The sequence below is a fragment of the Dendrobates tinctorius genome, unplaced genomic scaffold (genome assembly GCF_039654945.1).
Source record: "Dendrobates tinctorius isolate UK_male_01 unplaced genomic scaffold, ASM3965494v1 ptg000064l, whole genome shotgun sequence".
NCBI lineage: Eukaryota > Metazoa > Chordata > Amphibia > Anura > Dendrobatidae > Dendrobates > Dendrobates tinctorius.
The window spans coordinates 67,585,353-67,612,704 of NW_027361732.1; the positions used below are offsets into that span (position 1 = coordinate 67,585,353).

General features: G+C 43.1%; 1 protein-coding gene across 2 annotated transcripts in view; it reads left to right on the plus strand.

Moving 5' to 3' along the window:
- The window catches only part of GPC6 (glypican 6), a 1,398,086-nt gene that overhangs the window by 1,224,412 nt on the left and 146,322 nt on the right, over positions 1-27,352 (plus strand). For both annotated transcript variants that reach the window (XM_073580450.1, XM_073580451.1), the window contains exon 7: positions 19,991-20,020. In XM_073580450.1, coding sequence (XP_073436551.1) covers positions 19,991-20,020 — 30 coding nt within the window. The remainder of the gene's footprint in view (positions 1-19,990; positions 20,021-27,352) is intronic.

Below are 27,352 nucleotides of genomic sequence, written 5' to 3' on the forward strand. Positions count from 1 at the left end.
ACACAGAACATGAATTGCTGGCTGTCATGACTCAGGACGAGGTTTTTCTAGCTCCGTCCTGGCCAGGTCAAGGTTAAGTGAGTTCACCTCTTTCTGTTTCTGGGGCAGTTATTTAATGCTGGTAGTTCCTGGGTTCAGTGTCGGTGATACTTCCATGTACTTGGTTAGAGGAAGCTGACCCAGGTTACTTATTTGTAATCGTTGTGCCTCTGTGCATGTGAGCTTTGCTTTGTATGAACCGGTTTGTCCCCTGACTTCTGCCTCTGTTTTCTGCTTGGAACTATTCTGTCCTTCCTAGTTCTCTGATCCCTCGGCTTGTCTCTGTTTACTCTTTTGTCTTGCTCCTGGGTACCTCGGTCTCGGCTGGCTTCTGACCCTCTGCTTGCTACTGACTACGTTATTATTTTTGCCCTGTATTCCACACTCTCAGCTGCTTCCCGGTCCTTAAGTGCGGTGACTCCGCCCCACTGCAGCCACGTGACTCCTGAGTCTCAGATCCTGTGCGCACTGTGTGCCTCAGTTCCCATACTTCCTGCGCTCGGTACCATGCTAGCACACCTAGGCTTCCTCAGTGACACTACGAGTGTCATAACACCAGCTTTTCTAAGGACACCGGTGCGCAAAAATCAGACAGCACTCGCATGGTGAGCGTGCTGTGCAATTTTTCTCTCACTCCTATTGACTTGCAATGGTGAGTCTCTTGTGAGACACGCAGCAAATTACAGCATACTGCAATTAATTTCTCAGTCCAATTTCAGCTGAGAGTAAATTGCAGATAAGATGTAACCCATTGAATAACATTGGTCAGACTGCTGAAAAATTTCCTTTAACTTTCATAGGAACAAAAATTGCAGCAAAACTAAATTATTTTTGGTGCGTTTATTACATTATTAACCCCTTAACGACCGCCGATACGCCTTTTAACGGCGGTAATTAAGGGTACTTAAACCACAGCGCCGTTAATTCACGGCGCTGTGATTTAAGTGAATAGCGCCCCCCAGTGTTGGATTTTCTCCGGGGTCTCGGCTGCCAGGGGTAGCCAAGACCCCAGAGAACATGAATCGGTCGGTTTTTACCGACCCCCGCTTTTGCGATCGCTGTTATTAACCCTATAACGGCGACCGCAAAAAAAAAAAAGCCGCGATTTTACATTTAATTTCTCTTTCCTCTGATGTGATCGCACATCAGAGGATAGAGAAATAGGGTCCCCGATCCCCCCGGTCCCCTCCCGGTACCTCTCCCTTGTCCTCCGTCCCCTCCCGGTGGTCCCGCGCCGGCCGGCGTCATCCGATGGGCGCCGCCATCTTGAAAATGGCGGGCGCATGCGCAGTGCGCCCGCCGGGAATCTGCTGGCTCCGGCTGGCAGATTCCATTCATTATTTTGATCACTATGATAAACGATCATAGTGATCAAAATAATAAAAATAGTACATAACCCCCCCGTTTATCACCCCCTTATATAGGCACACATAATGAAATAAAAAAAAATATTTTTTTTTTCAGTTTTCCATAAGGGTTAGGGTTAGGGTTAGGCTAGGGTTAGGGTTAGGGTTAGGCTAGGGTTAGGGTTAGGCTAGGGTTAGACTAGGGTTAGGCTAGGGTTAGGGTTAGGCTAGCGTTAGGGTTAGGCTAGGGTTAGGGTTAGGCTAGGGTTAGGGTTAGGCTAGGGTTAGGGTTAGGCTAGGGATAGGGTTAGGCTAGGGTTAGGCTAGGGTTAGGGTTAGGCTAGGGTTAGGGTTAGGGTTAGGCTAGGGTTAGGGTTAGGCTAGGGTTAGGGTTAGGCTAGGGTTAGGCTAGGGTTAGGGCTAGGCTAGGGTTAGGGCTAGGGTTAGGGTTGGGCTAGGGTTAAGGGTTAGGGTTGGGCTAGGGTTAGGGTTGGGCTAGGGTTAAGGGTTAGGGTTGGGCTAGGGTTAAGGGTTAGGGTTGGGCTAGGGTTAAGGCTAGGGTTGGGCTAGGGTTAGGGCGAACTAGGATTAGGGTTGGGATTAGGGTTAGGGGTGTGTTGGGGTTAGGGTTGGAGCAAGAATTGAGGGGTTTCCACTATTTACCAACTTTGGGGGTCTAAAAATTGGGGTCTAAAAAAATCACTTTTGTGGAAATAAAAAAGACTTTTTATTTTCACGGCTCTACGTTTATAAACTTCTGTGACGCGCTTGGGGTTTTTTTCAGTTTTCCATAAGGGTTAGGGTTAGGGTTAGGCTAGGGTTAGGGTTAGGGTTAGGCTAGGGTTAGGGTTAGGGTTAGGCTAGGGTTAGGGTTAGGCTAGGGTTAGGCTAGGGTTAGGGTTAGGGTTAGGCTAGGGTTAGGGTTAGGGTTAGGCTAGGGTTAGGGTTAGGGTTAGGCTAGGGTTAGGGTTAGGCTAGGGTTAGGCTAGGGTTAGGCTAGGGTTAGGCTCGGGTTAGGGTTAGGCTAGGGTTAGGGTTAGGCTAGGGTTAGGGTTAGGCTAGGGTTAGGGTTAGGCTAGGGTTAGGGTTAGGCTAGGGTTAGGGTTAGGCTAGGGTTAGTGTTAGGCTAGGGTTAGGGTTAGGCTAGGGTTAGGCTAGGGTTAGGGCTAGGCTAGGGTTAGGGCTAGGGTTAGGGTTGGGCTAGGGTTAAGGGTTGGGCTAGGGTTAAGGGTTAGGGTTGGGCTAGGGTTAAGGGTTAGGGTTAGGCTAGGGTTAGGGTTAGGCTAGGGTTAGGGTTAGGCTAGGGTTAGGCTAGGGTTAGGGTTAGGCTAGGGTTAGGGTTAGGGTTAGGCTAGGGTTAGGGTTAGGGTTAGGCTAGGGTTAGGGTTAGGCTAGGGTTAGGGTTAGGCAAGGGTTAGGCTAGGGTTAGGGCTAGGCTAGGGTTAGGGCTAGGGTTAGGGTTGGGCTAGGGTTAAGGGTTAGGGTTGGGCTAGGGTTAGGGTTGGGCTAGGGTTAAGGGTTAGGGTTGGGCTAGGGTTAAGGGTTAGGGTTGGGCTAGGGTTAGGGCTAGGGTTGGGCTAGGGTTAGGGCGAACTAGGATTAGGGTTGGGATTAGGGTTAGGGGTGTGTTGGGGTTAGGGTTGGAGCAAGAATTGAGGGGTTTCCACTATTTACCAACTTTGGGGGTCTAAAAATTGGGGTCTAAAAAATCACTTTTGTGGAAATAAAAAAGACTTTTTATTTTCACAGCTCTGCGTTTATAAACTTCTGTGACGCGCTTGGGGGTTCAAAGTGCTCACCACACATCTAGATAAGTTCCTTAGGGGGTTTAATTTCCAAAATGGGGTCACTTGTGGGGGGTTTCCACTGTTTAGGCCCATCAGGGGCTCTGCAAACGCAACATGATGCCCGCAGACCATTCCATCAAAGTCTGCATTCCAAAATGGCACTCCTTCCCTTCCAAGCTCTCCCATGCGCCCAAACAGTGGTTCCCCCCCACATATGGGGTATCAGTGTACTCAGGACAAATCGCATAATAACTGTGGGGGTATGATTTCTCCTGTTACCCTTGTAAAAATAAAAATTTGGGCGCGAAAAATCATTTTTGTGGAAAAAAAATGGATTTCTTATTTTCACGGCTCTACGTTATAAACTTCTGTGAAGCACTTGAAGGTTCAAAGTGCTCACCACACATCTAGATAAGCTCCTTCATGGGTCTAGTTTCCAAAATGGAGTCACTTGTTGGGAGTTTCCACTGTTTAGGCCCATCAGGGGCTCTGCAAACGCAACATGATGCCCGCAGACCATTCCATCAAAGTCTGCATTCCAAAATGGCACTCCTTCCCTTCCGAGCTCTCCCATGCGCCCAAACAGTGGTTCCTCCCCACATATGGGGTATCAGCGTACTCAGGACAAATCGCATAATAACTGTGGGGGTATGATTTCTCCTGTTACCCTTGTAAAAATAAAAATTTGGGGGTGAAAAGATCGTTTTTGTGGAAAAAAAAATGGATTTCTTATTTTCACGGCTCTACGTTATAAACTTCTGTGAAGCACTTGAAGGTTCAAAGTGCTCACCACACATCTAGATAAGTTCCTTCATGGGTCTAGTTTCCAAAATGGAGTCACTTGTTGGGGGTTTCCACTGTTTAGGCCCATCAGGGGCTCTGCAAACGCAACATGATGCCCGCAGACCATTCCATCAAAGTCTGCATTCCAAAATGGCACTCCTTCCCTTCCAAGCTCTCCCATGCACCCAAACAGTGGTTCCTCCCCACATATGGGGTATCAGCGTACTCAGGACAAATCACATAATAACTGTGGGTGTATGATTTCTCCTGTTACCCTTGTAAAAATAAAAATTTGGGGGCGAAAAGATCATTTTTGTGGAAAAAAAAATGGATTTCTTATTTTCACGGCTCTACGTTATAAACTTCTGTGAAGCACTTGAAGGTTCAAAGTGCTCACCACACATCTAGATAAGTTCCTTAATGGGTCTAGTTTCCAAAATGGGGTCACTTGTTGGAGTTTTCCACTGTTTAGGCACATTAAGGGCTCTCCGAACGCAACATCGCATCCGATCTTAATTCCAGCCAATTCTGCGTTGAAAAAGTCAAACGGTGCTCCATCCCTTGCGAGCTCTGCCGTGTGCTGAAAAAGGGGTTTACCCCCACATATGGGGTATCGGCGTATTCAGGAGAAATTGTACAACAAATTTTGTGGTTGATTTTCTCTGTTAACACTTGTGAAAATAAAAAAATTGGTTCTGAAGTAATTTTTTTCCAAAAAAAAGTTAAATGTTAATTTTTTCCATCCACATTGCTTTCGTTCCTGTGAAGCACTTAAAGGGTTAATAAACTTCTTGAATGTGGTTTTGAGCACCTTGAGGGGTCTAGTTTTTAGAATGGTGCCACTTTTGGGTATTTTCTGTCATGTACACCCCTCAAAATGACTTTAAATATGATGTGGTCCCTAAAAAAAATGGCTTTGTAAATTTTGTTGTAAAAATGAGAAATCGCTGGTCAAATTTTAACCCTTATAACTTCCTAACAAAAAAAAATTTTGCATCCAAAATTGTGCTGATGTAAAGTAGACATGTGGGAAATGTTATTTATTAAGAAATTTATGTGACACATCTCTCTGATTTAAGGGCATAAAAATTTAAAGTTTTAAAATTGCAAAATTTAAAATTTTTTTGCCATATTTCTGTTTTTTTCATAAATAAACACAAGACTTATCGAAGAAATTTTACCACTAACATGAAGTACAATATGTCACGAAAAAACAAGCTCAGAATCAGCAGGATCCATTAAAGCGTTCCAGAGTTATAACCTCATAAAGGGACAGTGGTCAGAATTGTAAAAATTGGCCTGGTCATTAAGCTGCAAACTGGCTCTGTCGCTAAGGGGTTAATGCTTCATTCTTTTGTTTTTGTTTATATTATATAATCTTTTAATCAGAATATTGCTGAAAATAATTTATTTAACTGAAAGTATAATGGATGCATTTTCCAGATAAATATCACACAGTAGATTCACATGTTAGTCTAGGGATTCACAGTGACACACTGTCACCAGAGAATAATGGTAAAATTATTAATGCCACAACTTGCAGGTTACCCAAGAGACTTTAATAAAGTAGGAAAACATTTGTAATTAAAGTTTGTGCTAACAAATTTCCATACAATTTCTGATGAGAAATTAAACTTATATTTTGTAGATTTTCCTTAACTGTATGGAGCATATGTGCAGTAATAGGCATTAATTATCACCATGGTGTGATGTCATTAGAAATGCAGCTGTTTATTTATTAACTGATGTTTGCTGCAAATACATCATTGCAAACAAATTCAGGTCCTACAATGTGTAAAATCAATCTTCAGTGTATACCTGCTGATTAATAATGTGAGCAGCTGGATATTGGACTTATTGACTGAAGTAAACAACTATAGAAGAATAAATTCATGCATAGGAAAATGTGTCATAACCTGCGGCAGAGGCAAAATAAAGGATCAGACGTGTGGTACACAGAAATATTCTAATTGTGCTGTTTGCTTGTTTACCTCGCATGAATCACTACAATGTTATCAGGCACAATAGACATCATAGATACTGGTCATGCACAAAAATGAGGCTATTATTTAGAATAGAAGAAGCATTAATGAGTGCCACTCTTAAGCCCCCGTCTCACATAGCGAAATCACTAGCGAGATCGCTGTTGTGTCACCGATTTTGTGACGCAACAGCGACTGCGCCTGCGATCTCACTACGTGTGACACATAGCGGCGATCAGGCCCCTGCTGCGATGTCGCTGATCATGCTGGAATGTCCTGGGCCATTTTTTGATCGCTGGTGTCCGGCTAGCCAGCATGCATTGCTGTGTTTGACAGGTACAACGACGAACGACCTCAATACTACAGGTCTGAGAAACGGGGTCCCAACGACCGCTGCTGAGTCACAAGTTTTGTGACGCAACAGCGATCTCACCAGTGAGATCGCTGTGTGTGACACTGACCAGCGACCGGCCCCCCTGCCGGTTATCGCTGATCATCCTGGAATAGCCAGGACATTTTTTGATCACTGGTCTCCCGCTGGCCAGCACGCATCGCTGCGTGTGACAGGCAGGAGACCAGCGATCAGTGCGCTGATAACTAAGGTAAACGCAGGGTTTCTAAGCACCGGACGGTGTTAGAAACCCGATGTGTACTTTAGTTACCAGCACACTGATGCAGGGAGCTGGTAACCAAGGTACACATCGGGTTTCTAAGTGACGCACACCCCTTAGAAACCCGATGTTTACCTTGGTTACCAGCTCCCTGCACCAGCGTGCTGGTAACTAAAGTACACAGCGATGCCACGCGCTCGGCGTCGCTGGTGCTGATCGCTGATGAAGCTGTCTGTTTCACAGCTTACCAGTGATCATGTAGCGACTCACCAGCGATCCTGACAAGTTGATATTGTTGTCGGGATCGCTGGGGAGTCGCTATGTGTGACGGGGCCCTTAGTCATGTAACACTCAGATGTCCACTGTGCGGCACAGACGGGGTCCTGACAAACTTAGATCAGATATGCCTATAACCAGTGTTCCAGATCAGGACTAGACTTCCTGCTAATCTTTTGCCATAAATCAGTCTCTCTCGTACACGTGCTGTCAGTTTTTTCAATGACAGCACAATGACACTTTATACTCTATAGGGTTTTTACATTGTGAGCCCTCGCGGGCAGGGTCCTCTCTCCTCCTGTACCAGTCATGACTTGTAGTGTTTAAAATTACTGTACTTGTTTTTATTATGTATACCCCTCCTCACATGTAAAGCGCTATGGAATAAATGGTGCTATAATAATACATAATAATAATATCATGTTTATTTGTTTTTTGCTGTCCGACAGTCTACATAAAATAACAGTATGGTCACATTTCCTAATCTGGTCTAAAGAAAAAAAATGGCTGTGCTGATGGCACCAGTTGTGAACCAAAATAAAAAAGCCAGAGTTGATTGGTTAGGTTATAAATAGCATCTTTATATTGCTCTGGCACTGTAGCAAGTCCATCTGATGTAGTCAAATTTTCCTGTGCTAATATTCCTGCCATTTTGATTTTCCGCAGACAAATATTATATGCCATTTATACTGCACCAGTTTTGGATAAAAATAAAAAAGACAGACTTGGTTTGTTAGAAATAGCATGGCTATATTGCTCTGGCACTGTAAGAAGTCCATCTGAGGTGGGCACATTTTCCTGCGATACTAATCCTGCAAAGTTTTCTCAACAGTGACATATCATATGTAATTTAAAATGGGCAAAGCAAAAGGTAAGGGATAGGGAAGTGGACGTGATGCTGATGTTGAGCCTAGAGACCGAGGCCATAGGCAAGGTGAAACTGTGCCTGCTGTGGGAGCACAACAAACACACACATCATGTCGATCTTGCTTCCTGTCCCACTTTCTAGGGGCATGGAACACCACTCTTGAAGCCAGACCAGTGTGAAAAGATTGTTTTACGGATAGCAGATAATGCTTCCAGTCACTTTGCCAGCACCACCAGTCTTCCTCCCACCATGCTGAGTGCCCAAAGACACTTGGACACTCTAGATTCTGGCCTCTCACCCTGCACATTTCAAGAGGGATATAAAAAGATTGCATGCACCAATGTTTAAATATTTGAGCAGCCACACTTACAAGAATCCAACATTTGGAAAATGCAATTACTGTCACAAGAAGTGGATCTTGATGGGACAAAATTTCCGACAAGTGATGTTGTTGCATCAGCAAGTCAGGAGGAGACCAGAGTGCAAAAGTGGAAGACGAGGTGGTGGATGATGAAGTCACTGACCCAACCTGGGAAGGTGACTTGCAGAGTGAGGACAGCAGCACACAGGGGGAGGGATCTGAAGCACCACAACAGGCACAAAGATGCAATGGGGTGGCCAGAGACACAAGGCAGGCAACTGTTCCCCAGAGCATAAACACAGGTGAAGTTGCCAAACCAAGGGTTAGGTGTTCCTGAGTGTGGTGCTTTTTCAAGGACAGTCAAATTAGGAAAAAAAGCCATTTGCAATATTTACCATACCATCATCAGCAGGGGCATCACTACGTCCAGCCTGATCACCACCAGCATGCTCTGGTACAAGCAAGCAAAGCACCCGACTACTTGGGCCAAAACACCAAGGTCCAGAAACAGTGACTGCAGGTGACACCACCACCTTTTCCATTGTTCTATGTGCACCTCAAACCCTTGTCCATGATGTAGGTGAAGATGCCTCTCACCCTGCACCTGTCATTACACACTTGCAACTACCATCAGCAAAAATGTCCCCATCCCTTTCCTAAAGCAGCATTCAGTTGTCCCTACCTCAGTCCTTGGAACGCAAGCGTAAATACGAAGCCACACACCCACAGGCCACAATACTAAACAGCCACTTTTCTAGACTGCTTGTTTTGGAAATGTTGCCTTTTAGGCTTGTGGATACGGAAGCTTTCCGCAACTCCATGGCGGCAGTCGTCCCTCGATAATGTTAGCACCATGCCGGAGACCTGTTCTGATAGGCAGGGTCTCCGAGGTGTAATTTCACTATCTCTCGCTGCAGTCGATTCCTCACTTTCTCATGCTCTGCGTGCTCCCAGCAGCAATTCCAGCTGGGTTTCCAGCTGTGTCCTTAGGGCACATTCGCACACGTTCCCACTCTCTTAAAGGGCCAGCGCATGCACTTGCATTATGTATATATTTCTTCCTTTCCACTGGGGAGGTGCCTGAGCAACCTTCCTGTTTTGCAGTCTAAAGTTGTGTAAGGTTGCATACCAGTCCCTGCAGCTCTCTGGTGCAAATCCTGCCTGCTGCACTCTGGTGCAAATCCTGCCTGCTGCACTACCCAAACCATGAGGTCTAACTGCTTTGTTCAGACAGCTAGGATTTCATAAAGAGAATATGAACTTATCATACATCCTAGCCACACACCGGTAACATTTTCAAAATCTCTGGAATGGACAATACACCTTATTTATTATTTTATTTTTAAAGGTAATAAATGGCTAAAAGATAGTTGTGAGTGCTTTTTACAATTAAAGGATTTTTCTGTATGTGTTGTGTGTTAATTGCTTTTGACTACGGGGATAGTAAAGGGTGTGTCTTATAGAGGCCTCTGTTGTGAACTCTCTTGATCTGACTTTTGAGTCAGGGCTCCCTCTGGTGGTTACAGCGGGCAGTGGAGCTGATCATATTGACAGAAGTCTATCACCTTAAGACGATGATTGGAAGTCAGGGGTTACTGACTAGGAGGATTTAAGTGAGCAAGCTTCCTTCAGTTGCTGCTGGTGATTTGTTTGTCTTCCTGTGCATTGTGAAGTCTGCTTTATCCCCTCCTTGGTCTTGCATCATTCAGATACGTTATTTGTTTGCTGAATCTTTTGCATTTCATATAGTTTTTGCCTTTCTCTGCTTTCTGCTTTGCTGTGTGGGTTCACCATTATTCCCTGCTGGGATTTGTGCTGGACCCCACTTATATGTCACAGCTTATGTCATTCTGTTCAGTCCCCTGTTATATTAGTATCTTTTGCTTTGCTTCCAGTTCACACCAGAATGCTGATCTAGCGGGGGGGAGAGGTCGTGTGGCCTCAGTATTTTTGTATGTCAGACGTGTTGGATTTTTTAGGGTTTTTGCATGATTGCAGACAGTATCTTTTCTGTCCTGTCCTATCTAGATAGTTTGGGCCCCATCATTTGGTCACTCTATTTTCTGCCTGCGTTTGTGCCTCATCTTGTCTCACCAACAATATATGTTTGGGGCTATCTATTCCTTTGGGGTTCTTCTCCGGGGCAGTTTGGCTTTCCCCTTTCTTGCTTTAGGCTTAGTTAACGCTTTGGCTGTGCCGAGGCATCTAGGGCATCGTAGGTACGTCCCACAGCTAATGCTAGTTATGCTGTTAAGTTTAGGGGTCTGCAATCCGCTAAGTTGCCAAACTTTCTGGTTTCCTGGTTGCTTAGCTAATTCCCCGGTAATCAACCTCAGTGACCGAATCATAACACCTCTCCATCACGAGCCCCTGGGCTTGATGTCACTAATGCACCAAGGCAAGCAGGAAAAGCCAGACAAAGCATCAGAATTAGTGCATCTAATGGATGCACCTTTTTTGGGGTGACTGTGGGCTGCTATTTTTAGGTTTAGGAGGTCCAAATTTCCATGAACCTTCCCAGTCTGATAATACCAGCCCCCAGCTGTCTGCTTTGTCTTGGGTGGGACCCCAAGCCATTTTTTAAATTATTTATTTAAATAATTTTAAAAAACAGCATAGAGGATCCTCTATTTTTGATAACTTAACCAGCAAATTAAACCAGACAACTGAGTGCTGCAGCCCGTAGCTGTCTGTTTTACCTGTGCTTGTTATCAAAAATAGAGGGGACCCAAAGTCTTTTTTTATTTATTTATTTATTTATTATGCTATTAACTTGAAGATATTGGGTTAATTTACAGGTTAATAGCATTCCAAACTAGCTCAGCACTGGCACTTAGGCTTCTATTGCTGGGAGGAAAGGAACTTTATTCCTCCGGGTAGTGTTCGTATTACAGTCACTCACAGGGGTAGTGCTTATGCGGGTTCAGTTTCAGCTTTGTGTATAGAGAACAGCAGTTGTAACCATGTCTCATGCACTGACTGACAGCAGCTCAGCAGCTGTCAGTCATTGCCTGTAGTGCAGTTACAGCCACTGTGTAATGGGTGTGTCAGATGCTACAGACAGTTGCTCTGCATCTGACTGCAGAAGGTCTCTGCATTTGACATTGCAGACACCTTCTTAATTCTTCTGACTTTTGCTCCTTGTGAAAACCTCCCTCTGGCTCTAATTGACACACCTGGACCTGGGTGTTTATACACTACCAGTCTGCTTATGGAGTCGCTGGTGACATTTACATTTTCCTTTGTGAAGGCTTGGAGTGATAGCAGTCTGCTAACTTCCTCTCTGGTGCTGTTGGAGGACGTTTGGTGCTACCTCTATGAGTCTGCTCAAGCTTTATTGCTTCCCCCTTGTTTGTCTCCCTTCTCATTATTGTACAGTCGGGACTGACTGACCAATGCTCAACCCCCTTCTCTATTCATGGCCTAGCTCTAGGGATATACAGGGCTTAGGTTCCTGCTCGGTGATTGGTGTAGCACCAATATAGAGACGATAGAGGAGGCAGGGTGCTATTAGATCTGCCTAATAGTTTCCATTCCCTCTTTCCCAAGCGATTGGGCTTTCTACCCCTCTTCCCCTTGTGTTGCACTTAGTCTTCCCACACTGTGTGTGACACGCTGTTCTAAATCCACAGAATGGTGACTGAACCTGTGCCAGTGCCACCTCAGTGACTGAAACCCAAAAGCTAACAGGAAGAGTAAAATTAATATTGTCTTGGAAGTGGGGGTCTAAGTGCCGGTGTCAGACAGGTTCAGAAAGCTATTAACCAGTGGATTATCCCCATATCTGCAGCATTTTTTCACGTGACAAGATCCCTTTAAGTGTTTTTTTTCTTAGGCTGGTTTCACATTTGCGTTTTTTAGCGCTGGAAAAAAACGCATATGTGCGCATGCGTTTTTTCCCCTATATTTAACATGGGTGCGCATACCTGCGCGCTTGTAAGCGCATGTATGCGATTTTCATGCGCTGCGTTTTTTTGGGGTGTGCGTTTGTATTTTCCAGACGCAGCATGTTGCATTTTTTGGCCCTGCAAAAAAGCGCATGCGCACATATGCGCACGTTTTGCGCTAAAAAAGGCCATTATAGCCTATGGATGCGCATATCAGTCCGAACAGTCCGACCTGTTCTCCTGGACTCAGAGGTGTGCAGACGTGCCTGTCTGCTCTCTGCCAGACTGTGGAGACAATAGGGCGCCTTGCTAGTGGCAGCCCATTGCAGCAGCTATTATTTTATTTTATTTTGTTTGTTACAGTCTTTTATACCTTTCCTGATGTCTTTTTGGACCTCTAATTTCAACCTTGGATCTATGCAACGTTTTCATCTCGTGGATTGCGACGTTCCTGCACGCTGGTCTGCTGTGGGATGGAAAATGCAGCACACCCCCACACTTTCTACTGCCGCTGGGCACACTGCATATGGTTTTTACCCGGATCCTCCACTACCACCCACAAGTCCCCTGCTGGCATGGCCACTTTGGGGTACGCAATATGGTCCATCTCAGCTAATACTACCGACGGATGTATGCTGCTGCCCACAGCCTGTGTCAGTGATACAGCCATATGTGCTCAGCGGAGAGCACCGTATACAGTATGCCACGGAGAGGTCTCCCGGGATGGATGGAATCACTGATCGGATGGTTGTCCCTAGGTCTGTCGCTAATCGAGTAGTGTATTCAAGGAGTCGTCTTCTGGAAATGCGCAGGACAAAGTCTTCTCCAGCAGTTGCAATACCACATGTTCCACGGGAAATGAGGAGACCTTTCAGAGGTTGCAGAGCAGGCAAGAAGACCAAGTCCTGGAGGAGAAGGTTTAAACCTGCAGTCCCATCCATCATCATGGGTAATGTACGATCGCTTGGTAACAAGTCGGATGAACTGCTGGCTCTGAGTAAGACCCAGAAGGAGTTCAGGGAATGCAGTCTCATGTGCTTTACAGAAACCTGGTTGCATGAGGACGTCCCGGATTCAAGTATATCGGTACCGGGGTTTCAAATGGTTCGGGCTGACAGGGACAGAGTGAAGTGCGGTAAGAAGAAGGGTGGAGGAGTGATACTGTACATTAACAACAGATGGTGTAATCAGGGGCATGTAACAGTAAAGGAGAGACATTGTTGCCCAAACATTGAACTATTAGCAGTGGGCCTCAGGCCTTACTATCTGCCTAGAGAATTCTCTCTTGTTATTGCAGTGGTGTCGTATATACCACCATCTGCAAATCCAGAGGCAGCTGGGGATGTACTGTCTGGGGTGATTGCCCGGCTTCAGACGAAACACCCTAACTCTCTAACTGTCATTTCTGGGGATTTTAATAGAGCCAAGATCTCATTACCTAAATTCTATCAATATGTCAAATGTTCTACAAGGGACAATTATATATTGGATCTCCTCTATGCCAGTGTTAAGGATGCTTACTCATCATCTGCATTGCCCCCCCTGGGGAAATCTGACCACAATCTCATACTATTGTCTCCAGCTTATCAACCAGTTGTCTGCAAACAACCAGCGACAATTAAACGGATAAGGAAATGGTCTCCGGCAGCTGAAAAGACTTTACAAGACTGCTTTGAATGCACAGACTGGGAGGTGTTATGTGCCAGGGAACCTAATGATGATGTTAATGAGGTTACCAGGAGAGTTACTGATTACATCAACTTTTGTACTGACAATATTGTACCTATTCATGAGGTTCGGTGTTTTGCAAACAATAAGCCTTGGATTACAAAAGAATTGAAACATCTACTAAACAGGAAAAAAAAGCTTTTGAAAGGAAGGACAAGGAGGAAATGAAAATTGTTCAGAGAGACTTAAAGGGGAAAATTAGGATTGCCCGTGAAGCATTCAGAATTAAATTGGAAAATAAATTGTCACATAACAACTCCAGAGAAGTGTGGGCTGGAATGAAGCTTTTGACTGGGTTTAAGGCAAGGTCAGATCAGGGGGGTGGGGGGCTGATCATGGCTAATGAAATGAATGTTTTTTTCAACAGATTCAACAATAAATGTGCCATGTCAACAGAGGAGAGGGCCGGGGAGAGACGAGCAATATCAACTGGGGGGAGGAAGTCGGAGTCTTTCTTGATCTCCGAAAATGATGTGAGGGAACAGTTTAGTAAGCTGGTCATGGGTAAAGCAGCAGGGCCTGATGGTATCTGTCCACGTGTCCTCAGAGTGTGTGCGAATCAGTTGTGCACTGTCTTCCAGCACCTGTTTAACTGGAGCTTACAATCACAGAGAGTACCAGTTCTATGGAAGACTTCTTGCCTGGTGCCGGTTCCCAAGACTACCTTCCCGAGCTCCCATAATGACTATAGACCGGTGGCCTTAACATCGCATGTGATGAAGTCCTTGGAGAGAATTGTACTTGCCTACTTGTGTCCGAGGGTGTCTGCTTTTACGGACCCCCTTCAGTTTGCGTATCGGCAGAGTCTGGGGGTGGACGATGCTGTAGCGTATCTACTACAAACAGTACATTCCTTTTTGGACAATGATAGAACCACTGTGCGTGCCATGTTCTTCGATTTCTCCAGTGCATTCAACACCTTACAGCCACTATTATTACGTAAAAAGCTGGTTGAAATGGCGGTTGATGAGGGACTAGTGAATTGGATCATTGATTATCTGTCGGACAGGCCACAGTTTGTGAGGTTGGGGGCGGCCGTATCGGATAGTGTGCGGAGTAGTGTTGGAGCCCCTCAGGGAACGGTGCTGTCGCCATTCCTTTTTACGTTATACACAGCTGATTTTCAGTATAAATCAGACCTTTGTCACCTTCAGAAGTACTCTGATGACTCAGTGATAGTCGGAGGTATTGAGAGAGACCGGGGGGAGGAGGAATACAGAAGGGTGGTTTTGGACTTTGTTGACTGGTGCCAGGCTAACCATTTAGAACTCAACGTAAAGAAAACCAGGGAGCTGGTGTTGAGTTATGGAAGGTGCATGAAGGATTGCTTACCTATCACTATTGATGGTCAGGATGTGGAGATGGTGGAGAATTTCAAATATTTGGGGGTTCACCTGGACAGCAAGCTTGATTGGAGGTGCCATATGGAGAAGGTTTGCAAGAAAGGGATGAGTAGACTTTACTTCCTAAGGAAGTTATGGTCGTTTAATGTGTGTAGCAAAATGCTTGAAATGTTCTACCAATCCATTGTGGCGAGTGCAATCTTTGATGCAATTATATGCTGGGGTAGTAGTGTGCGCACAGCTGACGCGAATAAGCTGAATAAACTTATCAAGAAGGCTAGTGCGGCGGTGGGTCTACAACTCAGGACTTTCGAGGAGGTATTAGAGGATAGAATTACTAAGAAATGCAAGGCTATAATGAGCAACAATACACACCCGCTCTATGAACTGTTTGCGAAGCAAAAGAGCACATTCAGCAAGCGTCTACTCCAACTAATGTGTAAAAAGGAAAGATATAGAAAATCGTTTGTTCCGACAGCTGTGGGGATGTTTAACAAATGTATAAGTGTAAAGCATCCCAAGACTAAATGAAGTTCAAAGTGTATGGGGGGGAATTGGTGAGTTACAAGTACCAGTCTATCCGCATCTGCTGTCCATATAGACTTATTTTGTAAAGTGTGTATTGTTCTTGTAATGTTCTTGATCTTTGTTCTGCTGCTGTAATACTGTAATTTCCTCCGGGATCAATAAAGTTTATCTAATCTAATCTAATCTAATCTAATATGTGCGCACTGGCATGCTCATGTATGCGTTTTTTTGCATATGCGTTTTTTTTTTTTAACCATGGAATTTAGGGGTTTGGGTTAGAGTTAGGGTTAGTTAAGGGGGTTTAGGGTTAGGGTTAGGGTCAGGGTCAGGGTTAGGGTTGGGGTTTGGGTCAGGGTTAGGGTTAAGTATGGTTTGGTTAAGGGTTAGGGTCAGGGTTAGGGTCAGGATTAGGGTTAAGTATGGTTTTGTTAAGGGTTAGGGTCAGGGTTAGGGTCAGGATTAGGGTTAAGTATGGTTTGGTTAAGGGTTAGGGTCAGGGTTAGGGTTAGGGTTAGGGTTAGGTATGGTTTGGTTAAGGGTTAGGGTCAGGGTTAGGGTTAGGGTTAGGGTTAGGGTCAGGGTTAGGGTTAGGGTTAGGGTCAGGGTTAGGGTTAGGGTCAGGGTTAGGGTTAAGTATGGTTTTGTTAAGGATTAGGGTCAGGGTTAGGGTCAGGATTAGGGTTAAGTATGGTTTTGTTAAGGGTTAGGGTCAGGGTTAGGGTTAGGGTTAGGGTTAGGGTCAGGGTTAGGGTCAGGATTAGGGTTAAGTATGGTTTGGTTAAGGGTTAGGGTCAGGGTTAGGGTTAGGGTTAGGGTCAGGGTTAGGGTTAAGTATGGTTTGGTTAAGGGTTAGGGTCAGGGTTAGGGTTAGGGTTAGGGTCAGGGTTAGGGTTAGGGTTAGGGTCAGGGTTAGGGTTAGGGTTAGTTAGGGTTTAGGGTTTGGGTTAGGGTTAAGTATGATTTGGTTAAGGGTTAGGGTCAGGGTTAGGGTTAGGGTTAGGGTCAGGGTTAGGGTTAGGGTTAGGGTCAGGGTTAGGGTTAGTAAAGTCATGGTTTGGGTAGTGTGAGGGGCCACCTAAAAATGTTGGAAAAAAACGCAAACGCGGTAAAAACGCACTAAAAACGCATACAAACGCATAAAAACGCTGCGTTTTTTTCATGCATGCTCATAAAAATGCTTGAAAAAAACGCAGCAGTTGTATGCTTTTGTATGCGTTTTTTCAATGCGTTTTTTTGCGGGAAAAACGCGCTGCAAAAAAAAGCAAGTGTGAAACTAGCCTTAGTGATTTGTTAAAGGGTAACCATCATTTTAATTTTTATTTCATAAATCAACAGTACACAAGAAAACAAACAACCTTGCAATTTATTTTATAAGAGACAACTGCTTCTTTCTCTACCAGAATTGATCAGTCATTGTCAAAATTCACAAATCTGAGGTAAAATTTGTATGCAGCGATAACCGACTTTCCCATCACTGAGAGAGGAGATGTCAGCTGCTACTGATAAGATTCTATGTGGACAGTTGGAGCTAGAGACAGAGCTCCTCCTCCCTCTGTCTACATAGAATCTTATCAGTAGCAGCTGACATCTCCTCTCTCAGTGATGGGAAAGTCTGTCTCCACTGAATACAGATTTTACTTCAGAATTGAAAATTTTCAGAATAATTCATTAATTCTGGAAGAGAAAGAAGCAAAGATCTGCAGCAGAAAAACAGTGACTTTACCAAAACTGCAGAAAGCCGCCCAGTAAGTCGACACATAACTGGAATCAGAGTCTCTGTCCAACATTATACTGCTTATAGATTTCATAGCAAAACCCATGTCAGAATCGATCAGTTATTCTGAAAATTTTCAATTCTGAGGTAAAATAAGTATGGAATAGACAAGGCAACTGTTAGGTGGATTCATAACTGACATAGTGATCGGACCCAAAGAGTGGTCGTAAATGGCTGCACATTCAGTTGGAAGAATGTCTCAAGTGGGGTACCACAGGGCTCTGTCCTGGGCCCTGTATTGTTCAACATTAATGATGAGCAAGTATACTCTTTGCTCGGGCTTTCCTGAGCATGCTTGGGTGATCCCCGAGTATTTTGGTGTGCTCGGAGATTTAGTGTTTGCCAACACAGCTGCATGAGTTGCGGCTCCTAGCCAGTCTGAATACATGTGTGGAATTCCTAACTAACAGGCAATCCCCACATATATTCAGCCTGTCTAGCAGCTGCCAATCATACAGCTGCGTCGACAAACACTAAATCTCTGAGCACGCCAAAATACTCGGAGGATACCCGAGCACGCTCTGGAAAACCCGAGCAATGAGTATACTCGCTCATCACTATTCAACATCTTTATCAATGATTTAGATAAAGGAATTAAGGATAAACTGATTAAATTTGCTGATGACATAAAGCTAGGAGGGATAGCTAATACTAGAGAAGAGACAGAGAGGATTCAAAAGGATATAAATAAATTGGAGCAGTGGGCAACTAGCAGAATGGGTTTTAACAAGGAAAAATGCAAAGTACTACATCTGGCAATAAAGCATGTACAGAATGGGAGGAATAGGGCTAAGCATCAGCATATGTGGAAAAGACTTGGGTATACTAATAGATCACAGACTGAACAGTAAAAAAGGCAAATACAATTCAGGGATGTATTAACAGAAGCATACAGTCTAGATCACTTGAAGTCATTATCCCCCTTTACTCCTCTTTGGTCAGACCTCATCTGGAATACTGTGTCCAATTTTGGGCACCACATTTTAAAAAGACATCAACAAACTGGAGCAAGTTCAGAGAAGAGCGACCAGAATGGTGACCGGTCTGCAAACCATGTCCTATGAGGAATGGTTAAGGGATTTGGGAATGTTTAGCTTTAGACTGAGAGGAGACTTAATAGCTGTCTTGTGGGGGCATCACAACACAGAACTAGACCCCAATCAGAGGACCATAAAACATCCGGACTCCTTATCTGTGAACTGGTCCAAAGTTTATATTTATGTTTCTCCCTCTCCCATATTGATAGTTCTGCTTCACGTCACTTGTCTTATCTATTGCATTTTTTCTAGGCTGTATTGTGTATAAATATGTGACTTCAGATTTTGTATTAGTCTAGCCTGATGAAGAGACCTGAGTAGTCTCAAAAGCTTGCAATGTGTTACCATCTTTTCATTTAGCCATTAAAAGGTATCAACTACTGAGGACTCTCAATCCTGAATATTTTTCTAGCTGTCTACAAATATTTCACGGCCTGTTATAGTATTGAGGGATCATCTTTATTCTCATTTGCACAAGGAAAGACTACGAAAACAATGGGATGAAACTGAATGGGAGGAGACACAGATTAGATATTAGAAAAAACTTTTTGACAGTGAGGGTGATCAATGAGTGGAACAGGCTGCCACGAGAAGTGGTGATTCTCCTTCAATGGAAGTCTTCAAACAGAGGCTGGACAGGTATCTATCTGGGATGATTTAGTGAATCCTGCTTTGAGCAGGGGGTTGGACCAGATGACACAGGAGGTCCCTTCCAACTCTACCATTCTATGATTCTATGATTAACCTGGTAACATATTCCTTTTAAATAATGGATAAAATTTAACAAAAAAAGTTTAAAAAAATAAAAGCACATGAAAAAATGCATGGAGAAAATATGCAACACATTAATTAGCTTTTTCAAACCCCATTCATTTTGCTGCTGAGGAAAAGTATTGTTTTTTGTGTCCACTAAATCCCCAAAAATATATAAAATTTTACACATCGGTAGACCCAACTCATCCGCCAGGTCTCCCGACTTGAGCTAACCGTGTCATACAGTATATGCCTATAAAGCAGTGTTTGTTTCATGGAAGTGTGAACCCAACCTAAGGATGCAAAACATTGTGTGTGACGAGATAAAACCTGGTGCTGATAATATCCTAAATGAAATCAAACAGAATATAGCTTTTAAAGAGGTTTTCCAGAAATGATGTATTAATGACAACCGGTACCCCAGCTGTTTGCCATTGATTCATCAAGTGTAGACAGTGTGCAGCTGATAATAAAGTGAATGGATCTGAGGTGCAGTACCCCAGAATGACCACTACACAGCGTACACAGGCATGCTGTTCTGGCTTTGTACATAGGGTACATCCGGTCACAGGGGGAATTGCAAACAGTGAATTGTGGGGTTGCCAGGTGTCAGACCTCAATCCATGTGATATTGAGAAGTCATATTCTGTACAGACCCTTTAAGAAACCAGTAACTTGGTGTAACTTATAAGAACCAGAGAGATCTCTGTGTATATCAGTCTTATATAGTCACAGCAGTGGAACCTAATAAGTGGTCTCAGTGGGTAAGAGAATGTTTCTCCCTTGATTGTGCAGTAATAAAATGTTGCATGCTTTTCTCCAAGCCAAATGTTTGCTATAATTAACCTCTTATTTTCTTCTCTTTCATACACTGTATGCTGTTAAAGAGGACTATATGGAGGACCATGCAGTATGGGGTAAGATTCTGCCTAACTATCCAATACCAGTTGTATTTCCTAATGTTTGTACGATCCTCTGGAGTACTAGAGTCGATAACACGATAACACCCTCCCCAGAATTAGAGGAGGCAGAAAACATCATCTGATTTTAATGAGCATGAAAACATCTGCTGCTAAGACACATTCAGCTCATCCCATCATAAATGTCTTATTTACTGGAAACATGGCTACTTTCTTCTTAATGATGAGATCTGAGAACTGTGCTTCCAGATGTTTGCTTGAAATTGACTGGTAAATAAAGTGAAGGGACAACATTATTAACTTTGCATATCGATGTGGGAGATTTCATTTCTGCATTGGCAAAGTGCACATCTGTTATACAGAGACGTTCACTGTCTAGAGATTAAAACCATACTGATATAAATGAAACGTATAACATCACATTTTCCAATATTCCGGCTTGGGCATGTGGTTGCAGCCTCGACATATGGTTTGTCATAGTGCAGCAATGGGCTCACAGGAGGTTTGGAATAGAGCCAGTCTAGACCGCATCCATTGGGCATTCCGGTCCACAAAAATTCGAGTCTACCTATCCAGTGGATTTTTTGTAGACAGGAATACTACTTTATGTCACAAACATGAGTCTGTAGGGTTGTTCACGATTTTATATCAGTGATACAGTGAAACAATAATAGCCTATATAAATCTCCACTAAATATTAATTCCCCCAACAAAAAGAATGTATCTTATTATTTCATTACTTCTTTTTTTTAATCTTTCTCTAGTTAGACCTATTTAAGAAGGGATTATAGTTTATATTGTTGTGATGAGTAAGAAACCTTGTTTCGGTTATACATTGTAACAATACACAGGTTACCACCAGATGTACAACCAAGAGAGCAGGGTTTTCCATACCGTCATTCCTTTGGAAGATGTAGTGCACCAAAACTGGTGCAGAGGAAAAGAAGCGTAGATGCTCACGTGAAGCAACTAAAGCAAAACGGTCAGGATGATTTTCTAATGTAAAGTAAGGCCACTGCTCTAATGGCATTGTTATACTGATTACAATGGTGATGAAATCCACTAATCCGCTTTGTGGTTCTTCTTTAATCACCATTTGATGTTTTCTGCTAATTAGATTTCGCTGCACAGGGGCCGGACTGTTCAGGGGGTCTTCTCCTGCCTGTCTGTGATTTTCCAGCCCGTCCACCGGCTTCCTGTCTGTGAGTGACCGTCCTCCTGTGTTTGAAATCTCAACAGTGACCTGTCATTTATAGCCTGGAGGCAACAGATGGGCCAGGAATCATATACAGGGAGGAGACGAACAAGTGTATAGTCTGGCCCCTGCGCAACAAAATCTAATTAGCAAAAATTTTCAAATGGTGATTAACCCCTTCACAGCATATGATATCAAACACATATGTCATGTCCCTGCCGGAATGTGAGCCCGCATCATTATCTGCACATGTTAGTCCATTTAATCAGCCACCATGTACCTCTAACAGCTGCTGTTAACCTGTTCAATCCTGCTGTTAATCTGACAGCATAATTTAAAGTGTGCTGATAGGGAGGGCGAGATGTTCCATGGTCCCAATCTGCGCTCCTGTGCCATGATCGTGGGACGTCAATGGGTTGTCATGACAGCTGGGGTCTGCTGGCCTTGATAGGAGATCGTGATTTACTCTACACATAGCAGTGCTCATGCACTGCTATGTGTAGAATATGACATTCCCATTTTGCAGTACACTATGTTGTAGAATGGATGGTGTAATTCAAAAGTACAGGGTGGGCCATTTATATGGATACACCTAAATAAAATGGCAATAATTGGTGATATCAACTCCTGTTTGTGGCACATTAGTATATGGGAGGGGGAAAACTTTCAAGATTGGTGGTGACCATGGTGGCCATTTTGAAGTTGGCCATTTTGGAACCAACTTTATTTTTTCAATGGGAAGAGGGTCATGTGAAACATCAAACTTATTGAGAATTTCACAAGAAAAACAATTACAATGGTGTGTTTGGTTTTAACCTAACTTTATTCTTTCATGAGTTATTTACAAGTTTATGACCACTTATAAAATGTGTTCAAAGTGCTGCCCATTGTGATGGATTGTCAATGCAACCCTCTTCTCCCACTCTTGACACACTGATAGCAACACCACAAAAGAAATGCTAGCACAGGCTTCCAGTATCCGTTGTTTCAGATGCTGCACATCTCATATCTTTACAGCATAGACAATTGCCTTCAGATGACCCCAAAGATAAAAGTCTAAGGGGGTCAGATCGGGAGACCTTGGTGGCCCACGATGACCAATCCACTTTCCAGGAAACAGTTCATGTAGGAATGCTCGGACCAGACACCGATAATTGATGGTATGGTGTGGTATATGGGGTACAAAGATAGTGAGGCCATTATTCATCAATGGAAACCTCAATGCCACTGAATATATGAAATTGCTACATGATGATGTGTTGCCCTCTTTATGCACTGAAGATGGCACATTCCCTGAGTTTTTCCAGCAAGATGGTGCACCACCACATTATAGGTGTCGGGTCTGAGCATTCCTACAAGGAATCTGACCCCCTTAGACTAGCATTTCTTCTGCGGTGTTGCTATCACTGTGTCAACAGTGGGAGAAGAGGGTTGCATTGACAATCCAACACAATGGGCAGCACTTTAAACACATTTTATAAGTGGTCAGAGGGTCAGTAATGATGTTAAGCCCTTAAGTTCAACTGTCAATCATAGACAGTGGCATTTAAAGCACAATATACTTCACCAACATCTGTTCCAATGCCCAGTGCCCCCTATGGTATGTTCGCAAAGTACCAATAAAATGCCACAAGCGTGAGCATGCTGCAAATGTAGGTAAGGTAGGAGTGAGGGCAACCGACCGGGGGGTGGTCTGTTACTTGCCGCAGACAGACTTGAGACAGGATCAATATGTCTTCTTTATTGATCGTCCTTCCACGACCCACAGCACCTCACAGCAACGGCACGTTAATTTCCGCAGCCTTACACTGCAGCTACTCAACAATCCCTATAGCCGCACACAGCAGCTGCTTGTCAATCTTCACAGCCGCATACAGCAGCTGCTCGACGATTCCCTCAGCTACACACAGTAGCTGCTTGACTTCGTAAACAGTAGCTGCTTGACTTCGTACACAGGCCCGGGTGCCTTCACTTTCTTTCGTTGACAAATGGACACCCCTCGCGGCTCTGTCACTGGGCTGCCCTAGGCCTATCACCACAGCGTTTCACCAGTCCGAGTCCTTTCGGTTTAGTGGTACCCAAGGCTGTCTCTGTCTGCGGCCTCTCTTTGCTCTCCGTCTGTGACCTCTGCTGTCTCTGTCTGCAGCTAATCCTGTCAGGGCCACCCCCCGTAACTGGCACAACTGTCAGTCCTCTCAGGAACTTCCTTTCTCCTCAGCCGTGCTTCTTGTTTCCTGTGCTCCCTTCGCTGACTGACCCTTCCAGAACCTTCCATCTGCCTTTTATCACCTTCTGCTCTGGTAACTCCGCCCTCATGACTCAACGTTTTTTCTTAGCCAATGGCTGGTGTTCAGTCATAGCCTACAACCCTACAACTCTCACTGCCCTCTAATTGTCAAACCCCAACACTACACTTCGTTCTCTTTATCTACAGCTGTTTTCCATCTCTCACTCCTACACTGTCTTACACCCTTTGCCTCCCTATTACAGACAGGTTCGTCCATCAGTCCACCAGTCCACCTACACTGGTCCCGGGCGAACCCCCCACAAACAAACATGTTTGGCACTGCCACATTCATAAAACTCTTTTCTATGAGTCTTATCTACTGCCATAGAAAAACAATCAAACCAATAAGTTTATATGGCACAATGGAACTGTCATAGATGTAATGCTAAAATCTATAACGCCATCTCTTGAGAGGGGACATGCCACCCCAATATTGACAATTAAAGTATGGTCTAATTATAACCTGGGAAGGAATAAACTGCTCACACTTAATTCCGATCCCTATTCACCTATGACTTCCCTGCTATGAACAGGTAATTGAAGTGGGTTGTCTGATGCAGAGCAGACAAGTAGTGTATACCAGAGGCTGGGAGATAACAAATTTACCACCTCCAGAGGTAACCCTTCCCATTTTCAAAGTATTACAAGCAGACTTTTTGGAGATTAAGTTCAGTTATGAATTTTAGCATTTTTGTGACAGGCATAGGCCATCCTAATTATTGGAGAAATGTTTTCAGTGTTGTGACAAAGTGGAGAACGTAATACATTTACTTACATCACTAGGCGGTCACCTCATCAACCATAAATTAATATGAGGCAGATGGATGACAATATATATGCCATGTTTCCTATCTATGGAAAGCCAAAATTATGATCGGAAATATGGCATTAATATTTCCCACCTGGGACATCAAGGTGTTCAGATATTCTGAAAATTGGGGATCTCTTAATTTTTTGGGACCAGAGCCATATCCCATTGACTAGCCCCCTCTGAGATCACCAAGGGCAGGTATGAGGGTGTAACTTTTATATGCTAAAAGCAAATTTTGAATTACAGTCATTATTCATTTATGGAAGATACAGTTCGCTGTTAGAGAGTTGCATTTTGATAATCAGAGTCATTCCCTCCAAAAAGAGCAGAGCCATTCCTGTAACCAAAAGTTTAATACTTTTCTTTCATTATAATGTTTTTATTTTATGTAATTATTTATACTGTATTGTTTTGTCCGCTTTTTTAATCCCTTTTGAATATTTTTATAAACACTGCCTACTTTTCTAATTAAATATATAAAATTTGATAGCTTCATTCCTTTTGCTCTATAAACTGCATTCCTGGAGCTTCGTCAGGGGTCCAATCGGCTTGTATAAACGATTGGTGGTAGAAGCTTGGTTTCTTGGGTTATTGCGTAGCTTGGCAGTGACTGTACAGGAGTATATATATATTCCATGTGTTAGAATTGGATGGGTATATACTGTACGTTCACTATGAGTTCCCTAATAACTGGCCTAGTAGCGAAAGCAGTCATGGCTTCATCCATCAATCATCAGTCAATTGCATAATTGTTGTGATGATTGGAGGCAGCAGAGTGAAGGTTCTTGACAACTTGGTAACAGCCCGGGGATATCTGTGTGATCCCCTGGCTGTTGTCTTGACAACTGGTGGCAGCGGTGGACTATCTGTGTAAAGTCTCAGCTGTCCCCTGACTGGAAACATTAAAAACTACCTTCATACATATCTATAAAAAAAAATCAATGAAATTGGCTTGGAAAATGGTGGCACAAACCAAAATTTCTTTTCACAAAGTTCTGATTATTGTATAAGGCACTAAAATAATAAAAACAACTATACATGTTTGGTATCACCATAATAGTACAGACCAATAAATGACACTAAAAAAAATATATGGTAAAACTGAAACTTTTATCCCTTTTAACATACATGAAATTCTTTACCAATGTTTAGTAAATTTCAATGGGTGAAATAAGTATTGAACATGTCACCAATTTTCTAAGTAAATATATTTCTTAAGGTGCGACTGGCAAAAAATTCTCACCAGATGTCAGTAACAACTCATCCAATCCACACAGAGATCAAACCATAGATGTCCATAAATTTAAGTTATGTGTAATAATGAGAAATCACACAGGGAAAAAGTATTGAACACATGAAGAAAGAGAAGTGCAAAAACCATGGAAAGTCATAACATCAGCTGAATCTAACAGTACGTAGAAAGCAATCCTGCCATTTATGAAAATAATATCAGCTGGTTCATCAGATGGCCTATAAAAAGGTGTCTCATTACCAAGGTGCCACACAAGAAACACTTTATGCTGTCGTATGGATGTACAAATCGGCATGTGGACTACATATGGACTGAAAAAAGGCACAAGGATGGTATAGGGATGCATATGGATGACACCATGGATAGAAGATTATCATTTTTTTCTGTACATAAAATGGGCATGCGCTCATAGGAATCCAGCTACTTTCAGACAAAATGCAGTTTCACATATTTCTATAGGGCACTTGTCTGAACTTGTAAGAGATCAAGAGTTACGTTTTGGGCTCGCTCAGATGTGGGTATTATACAAATGTGTGCATCCAAGTAAGAATCTGAGAGCACACCGACAAATCTAATTTTACTGGGCCCATCAGATGACAGATTTTTTTCCACATGGACCAATCGTCTGAGTGAAAAAAAAAATCACAGCTTGCACTGTTCTCTTCCATATCTTGGATGGGACTCGACTAGTCAATTTTTGCTTTTGTGTCTTCATTTTTTCTTGCCTCTTCTTCCCAATGTAAAAACTTAATTTTTTCTCATTAAGGCTCCTTTTTTTGAAGGACAAGTTGTAGTTTTGCATGGCACGATTCATTTTACCATATACGGAGGGTGATGTAAGTATTGAACACGTCACCACGTGTTCAACATTGTAATAAATAATAAAGGACAGATTCAGTTTCTTATCTTTCTAATTGTAATATATCCATGAAAAATGTATGACATACAGATTTTCACCACATGAGGAAAGATAAAAAAAAGTTTGAAAAATTGACATCAAAATAAATACTATTTTTATTTTATTTTAAGGAATGCAAAATATTTGAAAATGTATATATTTATGGCTCTGATATCATATTCAAGATCATCATCTAATGAGATACCTGCTGCTTTGGCTGAATCTTCTAAATTATGATCCGTTATAAGAAAACTTAGTTTCAGCCAAATGCTACATAAAACACCTTCTCTAAATTTCCATCACTCCTCAGAAACAACGGGCCTCATTTCTTTCAACCGCCTAAAATAAAAACTATTTTTGTTGCTCACGGCAATCAATCCCAGAGCAACTCATATTTTTAAATGCTTAAAGAGGTACTCCAAAAAATGTAATAGCAATAAATAGTTAAAATAAATAAACATTTAAATATTTCAAATTTTACTAAATATCTTTGTTTAGCTAAAACTAAGCCAAAAGGTAATCTTTAGTTAGTGCAGGATTTTAAATATGGTAGCTCACAGCAGTTTCCCAGCCATTCCAGCTGTGAGGGTGTAGGATGGTCTACGTAGAGATGTCTGCTCGAGATAGGTGTCTGGTGAGGGCAGTGTCCTGTCAGGTATTGTGAAAGCGCTTTCCTCTGTTCCCCGAATCTGACAGCACAAGCAGAGGAGCGAGTGTAGACTAAAGCAGGAGATAACCTTTCTAGTGGACTGAGATTCAATCTTTATCTCATGAGTCTGACTGGTTTATTGGACAGGAAAACACTGTGGAGCTGCTGGAATAAACTATACAAACTGTCTCCCACCTATCCTGAGTAAAAATGCTCAAAGCAGGATTCACTAAATCA